This window comes from Stegodyphus dumicola, chromosome 4 (assembly GCF_044657685.1).
Source record: "Stegodyphus dumicola isolate Sdum_Otavi_A_Nest chromosome 4, ASM4465768v1".
Taxonomy (NCBI): domain Eukaryota; kingdom Metazoa; phylum Arthropoda; class Arachnida; order Araneae; family Eresidae; genus Stegodyphus; species Stegodyphus dumicola.
In genome coordinates, this window is record NC_140771.1 from 46,571,155 (window position 1) to 46,593,700 (window position 22,546).

Here is a 22,546-nt window from a genome sequence, read left to right on the forward strand (position 1 = left end):
ATTAAATTTAATTACAATTCAATTAATAAATTTAATTCATTTTTTTTTGAAAAATTTAATTAATAAATGTTATTTCAAATTTTTGGATAGCGCTTGTTGATTAAATTGGTAAAATATAAGTTCGGAAAATATTTTTATTAAAATTAAAACTATTTTTTATGACGACATTCTTTTGATGATTCCTGATCATGGAAATGAGGTTTATTTAACTTCACACTATTCATAATTTTCTTTACGTTATTAAAAAATTTTATGAGCTAGGCATTAAATTTTTATGTAATCGTGTTTTATTTTTTAAATAGCAACATATGTATTATTAATTTTAGGAAGAACCTCATACAATAAGCTTCCCGATTAACCTTTCAATTTCCGATTCATTTTCAGGAAAGCAACAAATTCATCTGTGCACAGATACATTTCATTGCTCGATCATTGAATTATTCGGATAAATGTTATGCATGATTAATCCTTAAGAAAAGCTAACGATAAGAAAAAGAAAATAGTAAAAAAGAATACATTTTAGTTCAAGAGCTTTACTCTTGGTGAACGAAATTAAATTAACGATATCGAATAAAATGCCTCCTTGCTGTTTTGTTAACTCTTTCCTTTCGCAGTAAATTTAAGTTTGATCTCTCTAAACACTACATAGTCAAACTTCATTAGGAATGCTTTTGTCGCCAAATTTAAAACCTGGAAGGCTTCGAAAGAAATTCCATCGTCGCGTTTTGCGCTCGAGGAAACGGACTAAATAAAATAAAACTGCCTTCGTTACTCAGTAAATTTTAACAGTATAATCAAATTTTACAGACTTCTCCCGCTTTATGAAGCCATTCTTCAAAAAACAAACTTTAATTAAATTCGCGCGCGCTGCAGTTTCCTCCGGGAGGAATTTTAACGTTTTCTTTCTCAACACTCTCCAACTTTTAGAAATTCAGTCACACGCTATGTTATTTATTGCACATTTGTCTTTGGTAACCCGGAATCTTTAGTTTACATTGCGTGCAAATGTGGTATCTATCTCTTTCTCTTTCTTATATACACAAAAAAGAAAAACTCTTTTCGGAGAGAGAATGACACATACAACAAGCGCAGAACAATACCGTTTTCCTTCAGTTGCAAATTATTCATCTATCTTTACTGTCTCAAGCTGTACTAAATTAAAGGCGTTAGTTTTGTTCGTAGACTAGAGATTTTTATATATTACAGCAAAATCGCTTTCAGCGAGTTGGGTACAGAAATCTATCTAATGAACAAGATATATAATTTATTCAAGGTCACTGTCGTTGGGTAATATTGTTTTGCAAATTGTTACATGGCTAGTAGAGCTATATTTGCACAGTTAACGCTACAGTCAAAATCACTGCTTCTTATAGACATAAATTAAATATTCTCGCTGCAACTCTCAGGGACATTAAAAAGTGCAAACAGTATTCAAACAATTCGGTCTTTTTATTTAGTTAGTTTTCTCGATATGGATTGCACCTAAGCTGCAAACGTTTTGAACACATCATACGTTCATCTACATTTGGCCTCCTCTACGTTCTTCTATTCAGTAAAACATAAAACGTTTCTGAAAGATTAGCAGATCATAGAAAGAATAGCATACTAAAACGTTAGTTTTATATTACTTTGCTCCGTAGTAAAATAATCTCTATAAAACTGATGGATATTCTTACCTAGATATCATTTACTTTGAAACTGGCTTTGGAACGACACATCACCCACAGACTATTTCCAAATATATTATTATATAAAACGTTCACACTATGGACCTTTATCATAGTTAATTGTTATTATAATTGGTTATAACTGCATTTTATTTATTATTCTGCGTAACACACAGTAGTTAAGAAATTGCTGTTCTTCAGAGAGTGTTTAGATATGAACTCTATCGAATAGCATCTGTCGCTTCACATGATCTGAGGGACTTGGAAATTGTCCATTGATCATATCTAATGGAATTCTTCATACCAATGGTCTGTTGTAAAGTTGCGGAATCGTTCTGCAAACCGGCCTTTGCTGGCCAGAAAAAAGGCTTTTACAAGAATCTCTGGAATTATGGTACGCCTTCCCTTAAGAAAACTAGATTTTACCTTAATAGAAGCACTCATTACCTTAAAGTGCCGCATAAAAAGACGACGGAACCTTTAAGCAGGAGCTCCATTATGCAGAGAAAATTTTAGATTATATTTTTAATTGAGTCGCCCAGGCAGGAAAGTGGTTAGTGACTACCGAACTGAAAGGCCCAGGTTCTACTTTAAAAAGCATGAATGTAAATTGTCTGCTCTTCATAGGAGGAAACGGTGGTTCACCTGTTAGGAGCCTCCACAATAACATGACCAACGTTTCTGGCCTTAGTAAGGGACAACGCCTATGATGGCTACTGCCCATCACTGGGAAAAACATTTAATTAATAAAACAAATGAAAATCTTTTTAAATATGAGTATATCGACGTAAAATTTTGCTTTTTTCTAGTTTAAAACTAAGGAAAACAGAGGGTGACTTGCCAGCGTTAAACAGAAACACAATGGGTCAAAAAACAAACTTAGATTAGAGTAGCGTTTAAATAACATCTAGCCGATTTCGAAGAATAACTGATAAGGCAACTGACGAAATCTTACTACTTTGATAGAAAAGAATACAAAGGGATCGTACAGAAAATTAACACAGCGCCATTGATTGAACAAAAAGCTAAAGGCAAAATACAATATTAGAATTTTGAAAATGTTAAAAGAAAACAGATATGAACTTAAAATTATTCTGAATCATCATTTAATAGTTAGTTACCTAATTAATTAACTAATGTTATTTAATACTAATTACGTATATGATTACAAAGGCTTCAAGAAAAATCTTTTTCAGTTGTTGCCGGAATTTTATCAAAAATTTTAACAGAACCAAACTCAGAAAAAGACGAAATATGAATAACGATTGGCATTTTATGTTCTTCTCTTTTTTGGATATAGTATAATGATTTCTTAACACAGAATTTTAACACTCTTTTAGTTTGGCCGCGAATCGTACTGCAAGATGTGCTATAAAATCGGAAAGACTGTTATTAAGGAATGAATTCCTATTTTTTTGACAGAAATTGAAATCTGAGAACTCGAAAAATTTATTAACGGTAAAAATCTAACGTGGACACCACATGACGTATATGGCCTATTAAATTATAAATATTTTTTGCTGCACTTCATTTCAACTTATTTCCTCGAATTTCTTTAGAGATACATTTCTCATTAAATCAATTCAGTTCTCAATTCGCGGCATGGCAAAAATACTTAAAAACTTGTAGGATTAGTTTAATTTTCTATTAGTTATTTTTATTTTGGAACAAGCCTTTCCTTTACCTTGAAGTTTCTCACCCACATTTCCCTGCTGGAATTAGTTTTCAGGATTGCAATTTATGTAAATAAGGTAGAAACAGGTATTTAAGTTAACATTTGAGTGACTTCAGTAGGAGAGCATGTTCTGCCTTAGGCTATGTTGTTACTATTAGCCTAAGTTTGCTTTCCTACGGCTGTCCCTAATATGTGCCTGCTGGTATATACCGGTGAGCCTTTAGTAAGGACAACTATGCGAGTTGATTCTGTGTAGCTTCGACGGATTTATTCAGTTTATTATTAGTTAACTTTATATTTCCTATTTTGAGTTATAGCCCAAGTGGAGGCTTCTTGTACGCCCAAGAGGGGCCATCTGCTAATTCATTTTGAGTTAGAATATAAGGATATGTTAACCCTTCTTTGGATTTGCTACGCACAAGAATTCAGCGAATAGCCGCTATGCAGTTCTTCAGTATTCTAGCTTGGGACTGGACTCTATTTCAGCTGGGATATTACAAACACGAAAAATTCCAAAATACAAAAAAACATAAAACACGAAATTCAGTTTAAAAAGTTTAAAAAATTGTGCAATTAAAATTAGAATTTTTATGCAAAAATAAGCAATTTAGCAAATTGGTAGAAAGACAAACGTTTTGGTGCACTAACATTAAAATAGTTTGTGGCCCCACTGGGCAAAAAGACACTGAAGTCGATGCACAAACGTACTTAATTCACTATACTACGAAGAGTTTAAAATGTAAACAAATAGCCGACACGTTAGGCTTGTCACCACAATTCTACAACTAATGTACGCATATTGAGTAAGGTATAAAACCCTTAAACGAAGCCTGAGAATAAAATAATTCAATCACGTTGGAAGCAAAAAAATGCCAAATTTACCAACATATAAGAATGAAAAACAGAGTTCACGAGCCGCGTAAGGAAGTATATATATACTGGCTCGTGAACTCTGTTTTTCATTCACCTGTACGAAAAGCATATATATATATATATATATATATATATATATATATATATATATGCTTTTTGTACAGGTGATTGCAGTAAGAAAGGAGGGTGAATAACTAGATAATATAGCAGTCTCATATACAAAACTTCAGATATCTACGGCTAATTGTTTATGAGTTATGCGAGATGCATCTATACGTATAGTCCAAGTCTGTATAGACGTCAGGAAAAAAAGACATCCCTTCTGAATCAATTTTAAATCCGTTTTGGGAAAAAGAGTGCTTTATTCTCTCCGTACATACAGATGCCATGCATAAATATCCTTCAAATGGCTTCGAAAGTAGATAAAATAGATATTTTCGTCGAAATGTGATACCTTAAATTTTTCTCGAGTATAATACTTCTTTTACTTCGTACAAGGATGTACCATAGGACCCGTGTTCAAATCCCGGAGAAGGCGTGGATATATGTTGCCTGTCCCTTCACAGGAGGTATCAGTAATCGCCTAATAAAATGACCTTGTCTCTGTGATAAAATAACCACTGCTTCCGCGATCTTTAGTAGTCGTAAAAGCCTAAAATATCTAATGCCCGCTATGAGGAAAATAACAACAACAACAGGTCCGTACAAGGAAGTAACATGGGAAAGCGAGAGAGAATTATGACTGCTTTGATATGAAAGATAACCACAATAACTTTCTTAAATTAGTTACAGCAGGATTTCTTATGTTCTCATGAAGAAGGGGGATGTGTTAGTTCGCCATTAAATCGATAGAATTTTATTTAAAATATGCACTTGACCTAAATCTACTTTTTGCTTAATTTTTTAACATTTAAAACATTGTAGAGACATTAGGTATTTTTTGGAAAAGCCGGAGAGATGAAAAATGTACAATCGCCTTCGCCGGGAATCGAACCGCGAATCTCCGGATACCGGCCCAACGTGCAGAGCCACTACACCACGAAGGCACGGTAGGAAGGCGGGAAAAATACCTTATAACTTAAACTTACGGATTCATAACATTTATTGTTAATTTCGGGAAAACGTTCAAGGAAAACAAGTAAACAGAAAACGAAAAATTAATTTATTAAAAAGTGCAGAAATTTATTTCTACATTTTTCATTCTTCAGAGAAACATTTGCCAAACAAATATTTCAGAAGACTAAAAATAGACTTTTTCAGTCTTCAGAGCTTTTGTTATGATTTAAATCTTTGCCGAAATCTCTGTTTAAATTTGGATGTGTTCAAATTTGGAAAACGTCCTCATGTAAATAATAACCCTAATTGGTTCAAACTGGAGTATCGTATTTGTGACGAGAAAAGTATACATATATATCCTTGAAACTTTAGTTGTTACGAAAGCTGGTAGATTTTTGATTTTGGGTATTACATTGCACATTTTTTTCACACTAATTTTATCTGAACATTGAGCAATTAATTATGAACTCTTAATAAAAATATACATTTACTTGTCATTTAAAATTTAAGTCTCATATTCACATTCATCAATGTGATGAAAATATTCAATACGTCGTCATCTGCTTGCATTAAAGTGCGATCGAACATAACATAATATAAAATATCAACTATTTCATAGGCGGAAGAAGTGTTGGGAACAAATTCTAAAGAACCGAGTTCTCCAAAATTTCGTTTCCGGGCATCGGATTTTGAAGGGGAAAAAGTGAGAGTGGCGGAGCAGGAAGAAGAAGTTCACGCAAAGAATCACTTCAAAAGTTTATTCCTCGTATTTACTGAAGTTCCACAATGTTTGATTTCGGGAGAAAAGTATGGAATTTTAATTCAACGCTGCAAGCACGATTGAAACTGAAGTTCGTCGTCGTCCGTGATGCATTTGTTCACGTCACTTGCTATTTGAGAGCTTCATTCTCGTGGGAAATCGCTGCAGGAACGAATCTGGTAAATATTTGAAAAGCAAAGTAGAATGTTTGAGTTTAGACTTTGAATTCCATATTTGGACTCACGCATATAACCTGATTATCAGCATAATCTGCAGAAAGTTATTGTTGTAAATTTAACATAATTGTGTAGGAAAAATGAAAGAAATCAAAAAAAGATACATAAGCATATCCAATCCACATTTTGTTAAGAGTTTCATCATTATATTACGAGTAATTTTTGTTTTTAATGCTCAGCACAATATCAGTTAGGAAACTTTAATAGTACTTTTGTAAGATAGGTAACTACTACTTTACATAAAAAACTTCCGCTACCTGCACCTCTATTATAAGAATCACTAAAAATATCCTGAAAATATTATTAATATGATTTCTGTTCATTTTAATTCAGATGAGAGCGTCTGTAAGTTGCATGTTTACATCACTCTATTTTCTGAAGTACATATGCGGCACAAATTACACCATAAAAATGAAAACGTTCGAAATAATATTAATAATAATAATTTTACAATGATTCATGCATAATAATTATAATAATGCTTCCTGGTTTTTGTAATAATAATAAGATTAGTAAGTAATAATAGTAATAATAATAACAGTAAGTAATAATAATGATAGGATAGGAATAATAATAATATTCAGATGTTCTTGTGTTTTTTTAAAGCAATATACATATAAATACACACTCTTGCCCCCCTCTCCCCAACAGAAGAAGTACCCTTAAAAATAATCTGATCATCTCGAACTTTTGTATGCAAATTATTTCATACCAAGTATGCAATGATTAAATTTTCAAGGCTAATGAATGTTAACTTCGGTCATAGCTCGCGTTTCTACTGCTCAGCTACCATTACATAAAATAGGTAATAGTTACAGACGGTTTATCTTTACTCGTTGTCGGCGTTGCAGTTTCCTGGCGACACATTCAATAATGACGTTACTATGTTGTCGAAGACTTTATAGACAACTGGACGACTTTGAAAAATTTCGCACAGTAGGGATACATTGATGAGGACTAATCATATCGAGCAACAGAAGCAACAGCTAATCATAACTACACGTACAGAAACGGCTGCTGCAAGATACTAATCGGCAGAATCAAGGCTCAGAAAGCAAAGGTGAAGCGAATGCCAATGAGATCGGATGATTGTGCTACAGGCTCTTCCATACCACCACCAAATTCCATATGACCAAATTCCATATTTTCGCTCGGCGGAGTTTCGCTCGCTGAGGCGGGATTGCGGTCACAACGGCCCGTAAAGCATCTGCTTTGATACATGAATGGTCATCTACAATACAACATCGGCAGAGTCATCTAGAGTGGTATCATAGGCTACCATCATGGCTGCCAGATGAATAGTATTGCATAATCCTCAGCGATAAATCCCTCTTCAGTCTCAGAGCAGATGGCCGTCAAATCCGTGTGTGGAGTGCTAGGGCCAGCCGTTCCTCTCACCCTTTATTTTACAAAGACACACAGCTATTACTCTGGCGTGACGGTAGGAGGCGCTATGTCTAACGATACCAAGTTAACTCTATTCAACCTACATACAACTTTAACAGCGCAGCGACATGTTAATGAAATTTTGCGGCTTTTTGCGGTACACTTCATAGCACGTCATCATGAAGCCATTTTCCAACATGATAATGCTAGGCACCATATAATTTCCATATCACTGGACTGTTTTCGAATATTTTGGTACCATCTTTTTGCCGGCAAAGTCACCAGGCCTTTTCACCAGTCGAACATGTATGGCATATGGTAGGTTATCACATTCGAGCAGCCCAGACTGTCGCAGATTTGAAACAAGAATAGAATGCCTGGCAGAATGTATCGCAGAATCAAATTAATTTCGCTTCTTACCAGAATGTTTACAAGCATGCATCGCCGCCAAGAAATGTTACTGTTTATTATTATTAACTTTCAATGTGCAGTAACTAGCCACTATGGCCTATGGCCTTGAACCTTTACTCATTTCATTATCTGCGTATGAGATTTACGCATACTTAATTTCAATAAAACCAGCTACTTTCTCCATAATGCTTACTTTTATTCATTCATTTATTTTTGTAAAAGTGTATATATGATATAATTTGAATGTTGTAAACAGAGAAGTGCACAAAAAGAAATTGCAATCATTGCGCAATCATTAATTTTATTTATTTTTATTTATTTACTATTTAATCTTCGTATAATCTTTTCACCAAGTCTCACAATGTATATGCAGCTTTGAAATTTGATTTATCCTGTTTCACTTCTCCCATTCCCATTCCCACGCATTTCATACCTTCGCTATTCATTTCGGTAAAAAATTGGAGGCTTACTTGTTGATTATTAGTAAGAAATTTTTGGGTGGAACCAGAGAAACAAAAAATCCAAAAGGAACACTAAGAGACTATCACAAATTAAAGTTATTATTTTAATTTATATGATTCTTATCTTACATAATAATCCAATTGTAATCTGATGACGATGATAGCAATGATGAGCAATCATAATGGAGTACAAACAAAAGGGGCATTTGCTTCTCTGAATTCAAATAAAATGTGTGTTTCTGCATTGATACATGAATGGTATATATTTATAATATTAATGCCTGATAAGTTCCTATATTTACGCAATACTATATTTTGTAAATTACTTCCTTTGATTATGAAGCAAAGTAAGAAAATTACAAATTAATATAGCACATGGATTATATACATTTGCTGTGCAACCAAACGCACTTGAGAAAAGCGAAAGTTGATCATAAAGTAAAATTAAAAAATCTGATGTGTACACCACATGACTTCTTTGTACGGAATATTAAATTATAAGCACTTTTTCCTGCATTTCATTTAAACTTATTGAATTGAATTAAATCTACTTCGTCGATAACGCATAAACCGCAATAGAATAAATGCACTTTTTAAAATTTACTATATTTATTTACCATAGCGATACTCTGGCGTTAGGTTCATTTAACAGTGTTACATCTCATTTATTTTATAACTCAGACTGAAAAAAAAATATCACCTAAAGCATTTTCCAGTCGTTGCCATATGTTCTATTCAAATACTATAATAAATCTAAAACGATATATAAAAGAAAGTGAACAAATCAAAAATAAACAGTTTTTCACAGACGATTTAGCACTGCTTACCTAATACGCATGCGCTATTCATAAACATTCTGCTCTGTTCGAAACAGACTGGCGACAGTATTTTCTGCTAAAATGAAACACCTATTTCCTCTAATTTCATTAGAGATGCATTTTTCGTTCAATTAATTCAGTTCTCACCTCGCGGGAAGGCAAAGATAATAAAAACACAAACTATCTTCATTAAAATTTTAGATACACATATAGAAGAACATAAGATATAGAAAAACATAAAACACCAAATACAGTTTAAAAAATTAAAATTAAAATTACAGTTTCTACGCAGAAACAAGCAATTCGGCCAGAGGGCAAAAAGACAGATTTTTCGATGCACAAAACTGAACGTTTACTTTTGCTCTCATTCGGCAAAAAGACAAAGGAGGCGTAGAAACTGATTTACTTTCTTACGGACTCTATGCTGAGTCAATATATGAGATAATTTAATAACTTAAATGATAACTCCAGAAAGGATTAAGCACAATTTAATTCGCAATAATAAAAAGAAGACGTTACTTTGTTGTTGCGAAGCTTAGTTTCTCTAGATTGGCAACAAATCCACTATTCTGCCTATTTCAAATGTAAATAAATATGGCTGCTATGTTAAAAAAATTAGGCTCAGACGTACATAAACAACTTTTAAGTCGTTAATAATTCTACAACCATAACATGCAAGTTCACTAATGGCATAAAAACCTTAACCGGAAGATAAGAACAAACAATTCAACCATTTTTTAAGAGAAAAATGCACAATTTACAAACACATGAGAATACAGAAATTGAGCTCACTGAGCCGAGTAACAGAGTGCATATATATATATATTTATATATATTTACAAAATAGTTCTTTTGAAAGCAAAACGCAAACATGCCTAGTTATTTTCGATTTATATGATTATTTGAAATTTATTAATTATAAATTTCAATTTCTGGTTTTTGTGAAATATTAGTTCTAAATTTCTTACTTTATGTCTTAAATACTTATTACTTTAATTATATATATATTTATATAGTTTTGGTGCAGCAGATGTCAACCAAAAAGGGAGGTGCTCATTTACATATTATAGTAGTCCCACATAGAAAATTTCAACGTTCTGAGGCTATTCAGCTTTGAGTTATGCGAGATACATGTATACATACGTATGTGCGCACGGGCACGTACGTACAGACACTACGAAAGAAACTCTTTTGAATCCATTTTAAATCAGTTTTATGATTCGTTTGGGGAAAAAGCGTGCTTTATTCTGTCCTTACGTAGCGATCTCACGCAAAAACATCATTAAATTGCATTCGATAGCGGTCAAAATAAATATTTTCGTTGAAGTAGGAAACCAAATTTTTCGCGATTACAATACTTCATTTTTAGTTCGTTCAAGGAAGTAAAAAGGATTAGATGCGTGTGAAACAGTAAAAAATGCATTGGTTTCTAAACCAATTGTCAGTGAAAATAAATATGCAAACATGCGTAAATAAATTAACTGTTCCAGGTTTCTTAGTTCCAGTATTTTTCATTTAACTATTTGATCACTTTAACAACGAATCCTTAAGCAATTATAGAATACTGTTCAGTCCCTTGTAATCGCGCAACTGCTTGCATTCGAAATATATCACTGTTATGTATAAAACGAATGTAAATGTACAAAACTAACTATTCAGGATATTTGCAACGAAAGAAATTATTTATTATTATTTTATTGTTATTTTGATATCGACATTTAGGGTTATTGCGTTACGTTGTCATCTATCGGTGAAAATGGTGAACTAGTATTTTTTTTAACTCTAGCAAAACATTTTTCCTTTCCTCGAGTTACATTGTCATGCAATTCGTAGTCTCTTAAATCAGTATGTTGATTTTTATAAATTTACGCAATATTAGAATATCTTTATGCCGTCCATAACGCGTTTCCGGATTAATTCGAGAATGCTACTTTTTTAAGTTAAAGAAGTTTATTTTTATTGCAATAAAATTTGAAATATCTTCAGAGAATATTCAATGATTTAAAATGAATGCTTAGTGGTTAAGGTCATAGTTATTCGATGGAAGAAACGTTGAATTTTTTTTCCCATTGGTAGAAAACGTGTAGTTCATTGCAATGAGTCATCGCTCATCATTCATTACCATTCGTTTGGTAACAGAACGTCGTCTGCAGAACGGAAGATAAAACTACAGTTGGTGTTTTGGGAGGCTGTCTACTTAAATTCTATAAATTATTATTAAGCTAAAGATGCTTATTTAAACATGCGATCTTTCAATACAGCCTTCGATTTAATTTATCCTTAACTGCTCAAAGAAAATTTCATTTATCATTTACATTGCTATTGCGCTATGTTGCATTCACAACAAAGATTCGATTGTAGAAAAGCACTATACTTTAGAGAGTCCTCCACGTAAGCAGATAACTCTCGAGTGCTTTGTTATAATCAAATAAACCAACCAAACCACTATTTAATACTAATTCGATGATATATTTGATTTAACTTCTGCTTGTTTGGTTCCACAGGAAATGTATCATGTAGATGGGAAGCGATCCTACATTAAACGTTTTAAGTGATATTTTTATTGCGTAGCAAATGAAACATGAAAGAACTGGAAAAATGCTGAATGAAAAAAAAAAAAAAACTTTAATCATGATTTAATATATGTAATGTTTCAAATTAAATCAACACGGATTTTCGATTAAATAATAACTTTTAATAGTTCTTAAGCACTCATTTGTTCTTAAATCCCTGAACACAGGGTAAATCAGTGAACATAAAGCATATGGAATTAATAATTTTAGTGATGTAATTACAAGCGCGTTTTCCCCAACAAAGAACAAAAGTAAAAAAGATTAAAAACTGATAACTTACTAAACAAAGCGGCGATGCTGATTATGCGAAAGTTACGAGTTTTATTCGGGTCACAGAAAAGTCTTTGAAGAACTGCTCTAAAGCAATGCCCCCTCCCCCACTGAAAAATATCATTCTTTCTTTCTTCTCTGTGCACATACGTATACATCCGTTCTATTGCTTTTCATGTTGAATCAGAGATATCCTTTGTCCAAGAAAAGTTTGGATCAGTGCTTGAATATAAATATTTAGATAAAGCAAGTTTCTTTTGGGAAATACAAAGTTGCATCATCTATCTTTCCCTAACGAAACACTGCTTGCAACAAATATCGTTTTGCATTTCAGGAAGGGAGTTTGACAAAAGGGTTTTAAGCACAGGTTCCCTGCAGTCCGTACCAGAATTCTTCCTTCTTACATTTGTTGATGTTAGAAGGAGTTGCAAAACCATCCCTTTCCCCCCAAAAACGTTTTTTGTCGATTATCAACTTGTTTTTTGAGGAAAGGGACAAATAAAGAAATCTGCTGTGGGTTTCTGAAAACTTGCATTCGAAAATTATTTTAAAAAACGAAAGATTAGATCAGTTTAATTGGATAGAAACATGGTTTTTAAAACAGAAACCAGAAAATATACTTCCTACCCATTATCACTCTCAAGTGCACTATTTAGAGAATCTGGCTACGTTTTATTTAAAATACATGTAATATAATTCATATGTGCTAAATTTTAAGCTTTCCATTCCCTGACGAAACACTTTTAAATATGCAGTTTCCTCTAAAAACATGCAGCGAGGTTGATATTCATGGGTCGACACTGGAACAACCCAACAATCATTTATCTCTCTCATCGCCGATAATGTTGAGCAAAGTACACCGCAGTTTGCAGACCAATATTGCACCCGTGAGGAGGAGAGATATACAACTATAAAAATCCTTTCCTTCTCCGGGACTCGAATCCGAGTTCAGCAATGTGACAGATGGCACCTCTATCCAACTTCCGGAATAGATATGCCCATACTGCAAATATGTCTGCCATCTTTTTTAAGAATGCTTTTCAATAAATCTTACCTAATGTTATAGCATAAAGAATTCCAAGCCCTCCAATCGCTATAAGCAAATTACATTGACCGCTAACGGACCGAAAGAACTAGGTTCGAAGCCCAGCTGAGGCTTGGATGTTTGTGATCCTTATGTATGTTTGAAGTTAAATTCAAGTCAAATTTGTCAGCAAGATATTCTTCTGCTATTTATTTGCACAGGTTGAAAAAAATGAGATACTCCACTAACATTCTTCGTGGTATTTTGGGTGCAAATTCAGAAACCGCATTCGATGCTCCTGGGCTATAAAGAATGAGTCAGACTAAAAATACGTATTTGTTCCTTTTAAACCTTTCCAGCAGCGGAAACTAAATCTTGCTTTACGTAGTAATTAGACTGGAGTAACAGATACGGTCCACAATCATGGCGGCTACCTTGAATTTATAAATACTTATTGTAACGTATTTGCGTTGCTACGCTACCAATATAATTCCACTAAGAAATATAAATTACCGCATACGATTATCCGCAAAGAATATCTGCAGAGGATGTATTATAAATGAAAAAAAAAATGAAAAGGTTTTCTTGTATTTTTTGTGGTGCCAGCTTTTTTTTAAAGGATTGCGATTCTTATGTAATAGAGCTACGCTACTTAATTTGCATTAATTGGAAAATTTTCAGTTTTACTGTTTTTCATGAGGAGACAATAAAAGGTTCTGCACGTTATTTTTTATGTATAGAATTATTAAATTAACTCGAAGCAATTCGCAAAATTATTTTTATAGTTTTTAAATTAGTCAGGAAACCTCTTTCTCCATTGCAGTGCTTTTCTTCGTGAATATAAGGAAGACCACTTCTGCGCATACAAGGCTCAATTTATGAGGCATGCTGATGCTGAGGGCAACACAATATGTTTCATTTTAGATTCAAAGAATACAAGTTTATTTGACGATACTGGCTATAGTTTATAGAGTCATTAGGTTACTTCGATGCAGGAACGTGAAAAATGTGCAATGCCCTCTCCGGGATTCGAACTCCAGATCTCCGGAACGCGTCAAGGTTGCCTTCAGTTACACAACGAAGCATGCGGAAAAGTGGAAGTAAATAACTTATAAGATTTTTAAGTCATTTTTATTAATTTGAAGAAACTTAAGCTGCATTTCTAATATATTTTGAAGTAAAATACTCGTACACTTAAACATAACATAACTGGTTATTCATGCGGAGACATATGCTCTTCAAAATCCGTTTCCACATGTACGCCATTAAAAACCGCACGTGTGCCTACGCATTCTGTATCACTGAAGTATGGGCTGGTTACACACCCGAAAACATAAACATGAAACATAACAAAAATGTACGGTTGTCCATGAATGCCCTATTTCTCCATCGCTCTCTGCTGGCATTAAATCTTCCTTTCCCAAATTCATTTCCCTTATTTTGATAGTATGGTAATTAAGCTTGGCTCTATTCAGACCTTAATTATTACGCAAAGTTTTAACAATGAGAACTTTAAGTACATTACTACTATTGTTATATTGTACTAGAATCTTAAATTGTATAAACTTCTAAGTACTTAAATTAATTATACGTAGAAACTCTTGTGCTGTGTCTAAATTTCCACTTGTTTTTAACCCATTAACTCAATTCACTCAACCTATGTATCAACTATGTTATTGATTATATTTAATTTAGTAGAATGTGCACATATGAATTACAGTCCTACGTAAGTTGTCTGCCAAACGTATTTAAAAGTTTTAGCACTTGGAGTATATTAGTATATTTTTTATGCTTTATTCAGTAATTTGCAGATCTGTGTTCAACAATAATACTTATTTAAATGTTAATTGGAGAACGTTTAAGCTGACTCTGGATTATCGTAGATTCTTTGTGATTCATTCTTGACGAATTACTCAAGTAAAAATTTAATTCTTTTGATTGGGACCAATAAAATAGTGTTCATAAAGAATGGAAATAAAATATAAGGGACTTACTCGAAACGACTCTCTCCTTGTGATGTTTGTCTCTAAATGCATAAGGTTTATTTTAACTAACCCATCATTTCATATGTTTAGACCCGTCCTTCATTTTCACCGTTTTGTTTAACTTATCAAAATATGAAAATGAGATGAATTTTAAATAGGAATAAGAATTTAAATTTACTAGAGAGTTTTTCATCTTCAGTTGTCGTGCTAAAGTTATTCTGGTACTGCCCCTGGCTAAAAACTGAATTTAAAACTTTCACTTGAAAGTATGTAGTGTTATATTAATCTACTCAGTTCATTATGATTTAGATCTTTACTGTCACTTCTTCTTTCCGTTTGCCTATCAGAATGCAAATCAGGTTAAGCGTATTTACAGTTAGGTTTTCAGATTGTAATCAGAGCGTATTTCTGCCTCTAGCTCCTTCGCGCCGACTGTCACGTATACGTGCCAGCAACGAACACACTTATCTACCGGCCGACACGCAGGCGTGCCAGAGTATTGTTGCGTTTACTACCGACTGTCACGTATTTGTGCCAGTACCTTGGAACGTTTTTCAAACTATAATTTCTGCCACAAGATGGCACTGTATGTCCATATGGTTTCAGATACATGTACATTAGACCTTCTACTCGAAATGAGAGAAGCATGACTCACATACACGTGTTTTTGATTATATAAACAAACGGGGAACTAAATGTTTCCGAATGGGGTGATTTATGACGTCTCTTTAAATCGCACTTTATTCGCATGTGGTAGTTGTTTATTGTAAGTAGAAGTTTTATATGCGCTAAAGCGTTGAGTATTTCGGTTTACAGTTCAGTTTTTAGAAAATAATTAGATCTTGTTAGACGTGAATTCTTTCTGTTTTTACCGTTTCAATGTCGAAGCGTCGAAAATGTTTAACAGAGCATGAAATAGCAGAAATGATGCAAAATATTTCAGATATTGATTCTGAAATTCTGATATTCTGATACTGATTCTGAAAGATTAACTGAAAGACATTTTCCAAAACTTTGTTGAGAAGATACTGAGAAGAGAATGAGACGACGATGCTTCGTTTGTTCACATTCCCGAAAAAATCCTCCAAAACGGCAAATGAGTTATTACGAGTTCAAGGAATGTAACGTAGGACTGTGTGTAGATCCCTGTTTTAAAATTTTTCATACGAAAAGAGAATGTTAAGTAATATATTAATTTTCAGATGTATAATGTTAAAAGTCATAAAATGGTGAGTAATTAAAATAAAATGTGCAAAATATTCATTTAAACAAGAAATAAGGTAATTAAAGTATATATATATATAAATATCTATAAAGCATAAGCCGTTTAAATACTCTATAGAGCATTATTAAACAATGCGTTGATACTTCGGAAATTTCATGGATTTAGGCTTAGTAGCAAAAAAGCCCCCGGCTCTGGAGAGACGCTCGCGGAAGACACTGCCGGCCTCCGCGATAAGCGCGCGTTTTCGCTACCCGGCTCGAAGAGGCTAGAGGCCATGTTACTGTACTATCTCTCGAGCCAACTCTGATAAGATTAAATTATTTGGCTCTGTGTTAGAGTAGCCGACAATTAAACTGTTTCGCCGGTGAGAAGTTTCAGCCAACTTCGTGTTGTGTACCCTTAGTTTTAAATCTTGAAATTTTTTACATATTTAATATACTTTAAGTTACATCATCACAAGTGGTTTGCCGATTCTGTCAAGCTCGAAACGTGCATTTATGTTTCAGTTCTGATTTACTAGAAAAGTTTATTAAACTTTCTTTAGACTTTACAATTCTTTTCACACACAGCGATAATTCGCTCCATAATTGTAGTTTGGACTTAGTTTATGCTAAGCAACTCTCGATGTAGTTTAATTCATTATTTTCTGGCAATCTAGCTAGAAGCGGAAAATAATTCTTTTAGTTATTTTAATTATGTGCTTAGAGTTTAAGTTAAAATAAATACATTGTTTTTTTTTTTTTTTTTTTTTTTTGACTGTTGTATTTAGTTAGTGCCACTCTGAGCGGTATATAAATGAACCTAGCTGCTGTACCGTTGAGCTCGGGTTTGAATCAAAGGAATGCATGGGTGTTTGTAGGTGTATATTATCTGTGCGGCAAGGAGGCACTCAAAATACACAGCGAGCCGAAAGTTCTCTGGAGTGATTGCTGGTATGGAAAAAATTGGTCGGGAGACCCTCAAACTCCCTCCCTCCCGAAGTCCATCCTAATTCCTGTGGAAGTTAATAGCTAGTGCGGCGGAACTACCTTTGAACTACCAAATGTGCAGAACTGCTGTGTAGCCCCATTTATACCTGCATTTAGTTAGTACTATAATTATGGAATTTGACACAATGATATGGAATCCGTGACACGATGATACGGAATTTGCAATTAGCATTTTTGCAGTTTTGGAGTTGTAACATGAATACAAGTGTTTATATGAAGATTTTTCGGATCGCCGTTTTTCGGCAATATAGTCTACGTAAAATGTTTTGCTTATTTATGGTTAATTTAAAATTTTTTAATTTTTAGAAGCGTTTAAGTAAAAATTTATAATTCTATCTGTATTTTGAAACAACAATTAAGTTTAAAAGTATCTGAGTTTATTACAAAACTTTAAAGACAATTCGAAAACCAAGCCTGACAGTGGCCCTAAACCCTTTGTAAAGACTTATGTATAATGTAAATCTAAGCAAATTTTGAAGACTCTATACTAGACTCATACATCCAAATGAAAGCTCTGTGTAGAAACATTACTATATGTAACTCTTAACTCGCTTTTAAGTATTAACAAAATGTACTTTAACATATTTTTTGCATATAAAATATAAAAAAAAATATATTACATATCAAGCAGTTTTACTACACACATTTCTTCGTTATTCCAATCTAAAAGTTTCCAACGATCTGAAAATCGCATCATGTACAGAGCGAAAAATTGAAAGCAAATGTTTTTCTGCGCAATATCAATTCGAATTTTATTTAGATGAAAATAAATTTCACTTGAAGACATAGATGTTTACTTTACATAAAATTCTCTTTGCCAATATTAATTCGCAGTATTCTGTCGTCCGATATACATGTACTCAAAAAAATGAAGTAGATAATCTTGCAATATTTTTTACAAATGCATGCAATTTCAAACGTGTTATATCACTTGAAATTACTTTTTCGTCAAATTTTATTTTGCAAGATTATGTAAAAGCTACATCTTTACGATCAAAAAAAGGAGAAAAATTTTGGATAACTTTATACCCCTGAACGTTACACGAAAATGTGCCAATTATAAATGCACAAATATCCTGTAAAAGATCCTCCCCGGAACGTGTATTACAAAACAATCAGATGAAGTCACCTAAAATAACGAGTAGATTTTTAATATTTTACTATAAAAATTAACATTATTTCAGCCCATTAAATAGAAACGTAATTGCTAGAACCTTTATTTATTTCGTTAACTTTATCCTAAAGTTCATAAATAATACGAAAATTACTAATTAAATTTAAAAATTCACAAGAAATATATCTGAAATTACAAAAATTGAAAGTAATATATAGTGTAACCCGAAGAAATAAATATTGATTCTACTCCTGGGATACTTACCTTTATTTAACCATTTAGAAAAAACGCAGGAATTTCGTAAGTATGAAGAAATATCAAATTTATAAACACTTTCTGTAATCGATTTCAAGTGCTTTCATTTAACATGCTTATCTCAAGTGATTTTGAGTTCTATGAATTAGTGAAGAGAAATGTTAACAATACCATAGCAACAAGATTCAGCGTACATTGGATAAATTTGCAACCCTGGTTGTTAAGGTTAAATAAAAATTTCTTCTTCAGCCTCAAGAGTGAAAAATGACTCTCATTAAAGTTTTTTTTCAGCTTTTTATTTTAGTTAATATTAATCGAGAGAAATCTTTAAATATGACTGACAGCTAAAATAAAATTTTGCCACTGTGTTGCCACTTAAGAAAACTAAAGTTCCTGAGATTAAATAACTTGCTGTATCTATTATTTTCTCATTCATTAATTTTCATATCTTAATTGAAAATTGTTACATCAAAAATGTTCCGTTTATATAAGTATTGATAAAAATCATGCAGCGTGAGGGATATTTGTACTAATTTAATGCGGCTGCCAAGTAGCGTTAACATAATCTCTAATGAAGAAATGTATGAAGTGTTGTTCTCCAAGATAGTACAGTGAGTGCTTCTGTATAGATGTAATTAAAATTTTGCCTGATTATTTGGCACGATGTCGCAACTTCTACAAAAGTGGTGTGACCAAATCAGCATGAGTTTCTTTGAGCGAAAACCAATTCTTGTTGGACCACCATTTCCTAAATTTCTCACCCACTTATTTTGCTGTTTTCTTTTATCGAACTAGTGCTGCGAATTCTTTTTTTTTTTTTTTTTTTTTTGACAAACATTCGAAACGAGACGCGGCAAATTAATAACAGATGCATTCTGTCAATGTTCCTTGAAGTGTCAATTGCCGTGGAGAAAGCATTTGTGTACTATGGATTTTTGATGGTGATTAGATAACATTTTAAGTAGAACTGCCCAACAAGCATTTTCAGTGAATTTAGTGAACGTAACATTAAGAATTTCTGGATCTTATATTGTTGCAATTTTATAGCACTTTATAAATCTTCTAAAACAGAAATGTCATAACTTCATAAAAATAAAATGTCTGAAAGTGTAATGAAGAAAATACTCACTCTACCACTGAATACGTCATAACTGTCCTTTAATCCAATCTCGTCACCGTAAAACACAGAATTACATCCGGGCAGTGCCATCAATAGATAAAAAGCAGCCATGTGGAACTTTGGCTCTATCCTAGAAGCTAATCGAAAGGTATCCGAACTCCCCATATGCCACATAGGCATGGGAAAGTGCTTTGGCCATTTGGATACCTTTTTTAATCCAGTAACTTCATCAGCCATTTCTTTTCCATTACCTACGAGAATAGGATAGTCCAGGAGATCCACGTACTTCAGAAGATCTTTTTGAATTGTCAAATCTACAGCGAGGCTTTCGGCAAACTTTGCGGAAACGATGAGGACTTTCCTTGCTATCCGGTGCATCCAAAGGGAAGAAGGAGGTGTGTCTAAGACAGTCCTCCATTTGCGGATGATTAAAAGCAAGTCCTGGAGATTGAGAACGTGCATTTTGTCCATATGTTTCATATAGAATCCATCTACTCCTGTCTCAAGCCAATAGCTGAGAGCTTTTTGATATTCTTGCTGTACCATGGAGTTCGACCAATTTAGGACATAATGTCCACCGAAGGTCCTTTGCGTTAATTCCCAGTCTTCCGGAGGTGGCCCTTCAGAACTTTCCATTTCTGGTGGATCCTGAAAAATATGGGATAGGTTAGAAGTTTGTCCAATGCATGACCTGTCAAACGTTTTAACGTGGATCATGTAATATTATTAAAAATATTTAAAAGTGCGAGATGTACGAAAACCAAAACGAAAATTACAGAAGATATAAATCTTCGAAAATAAACGGAGACTGAGGAAGGCGGCATTATGAGATTGGTATTAAGGCTAATGGCTAACTGTAAATAACTGTAAAAATTATCTTTTTTTTATATTAAAGCATATTTTCCATGTTTAATTTTTTAAAATCCATTTCTAATAGTTTTGCATTTTTATGTGTTGTGAAAAATAAGCAAATTAATTACCTCTAAAATTTCAGTGCATGGTTTGAAGTTCAATATCTGTTAAAATTATATGGAAAGAACACTCCCGCTAGTTCCGCGCTAGTCCGCCTTTCTCCCGCTAGTTCCGTGCAAAATTTTTTAATGTCCTCTTACACGAAAAGAGTGTATTACTTTATGTTAGAATCTTAGTTTTTCGAACTTACATATAGCCTAAAGAACAAAACCGTATATTATGAATTTTATTTACCAATTTTGATCCTTATACGTCTGCTAGATGTTTTGAGAAAATACATCCAAAGTACTTAATAACAATTGTAGAGAAAATTTTTTAGAAACTTCCAAGTTCTTTGAAAGTGTCTCTTTTCCGTTTCCAAGTTTCTCTCAAGTGGCGACAGGTTTTATTTTCGCCATTTAAGAGCCATGAATACTGAAATCTTCAGTTAAGTCTTGCTTGAATTTCAGTGCCTATTTTTGGAACTCGGAGTGTTCTTTGAATAGCACATAGTCTGGCAGGCATTTTAATCAAACGAGTGCAACAATTTTGCGCAAAGAAATCATTCTAACAATTCCAAAATATAAAAGGATGCACTAATACTAAAAGCATTTAGAGATTATTTTTCTCTTTTTAAACTGTGCTACATTCCGTTACGTTATGCTAACGAGACATTATCATGCCCTCCCTGGCGAATATTGTATTCACGAGGTATAAATTTAATTTAACATCGAAGGCACTTGGCAAGTTGTTAGTTGTCAAAGGTGTTGCTATTCGACTTTCCATATAGTAGTCAGTTTACGCGCAATTAGTACAAATGTTTTAACGTTATGTATAAAGCATTGCTGTGCAGAAGAATTTCAAGGGAATGTAATATTTTTTATATACTACAAAGCTGCAAAATGATTTGTAACTTTATTGGTCTTGCTTATCACATTCATTCGTTACAAAGTTATGTGTATAAGAGGCTATATTTAAAGACTCTAGCACAGGTGAGAAAGATGTAGGAAATTTTAAAACTTTAGAATAAAAATTTAAAGACTTTAGAATTTAAAACTTAAGATTAAATTTAAGGACTTTAGAAGAGGCTCGAAAATTTACTAAAAGATTCTAACAACTGATTTAATTCCTATTACTGAATGGTATCCTTACATAGTTCCGTGAAGGACTCCCTGCCCTTAGGCAGATAGCCCTCAAGTACTTTGCCGTAACCAAATAAAGAAATCAAACTTTACAATGGCTCCCATCCCTAGAATTTTTAGATTCTATAAGTAAGGTAAACGGTAACTAGGAGTTTAAAGCATTTATGGTAGAGATAAGTTAGATTTAAAATCAATTTATATGAACAGAGTGAAGAATAATGAGAAAACTAAGCTAGTCGTCGATCAAAATTAAATTCAGTATTGTTTTAAATAATTACGGGAGACTATTATTGTGCTGCCAAAAAGCGAATTGTTTTCATTATTTGTATATTAATTCGTGAAAAGTTTACTTTTGTCATCAAATTAGGTTCTGTTTAAATATTTATTAGTCCAAAGGGCCTTTTTCCCTAAAGGACTATTGTTTTCGTTTTGCGAATTTGCGTTGGTTCACTATGAATGTACGTTTCACTTTTCAAACTGTTGCCACCAAATATTATAGTCCTGCATTATATTTGAAAAAAATTAAATAATGAAGAATCTGCATAAATGTATGTA

At 33.0% G+C, this 22,546-nt stretch overlaps 1 protein-coding gene across 4 annotated transcripts in view; it reads right to left on the reverse strand.

Annotated features, from left to right (window-relative positions):
• The window catches only part of LOC118182751 (maltase A2-like), a 682,214-nt gene that overhangs the window by 189,940 nt on the left and 469,728 nt on the right, over positions 1 to 22,546 (reverse strand). For all 4 annotated transcript variants that reach the window (XM_085814806.1, XM_085814803.1, XM_085814804.1 and 1 more), the window contains one exon: positions 19,908 to 20,546. In XM_085814806.1, coding sequence (XP_085670932.1) covers positions 19,908 to 20,546 — 639 coding nt within the window. The remainder of the gene's footprint in view (positions 1 to 19,907; positions 20,547 to 22,546) is intronic.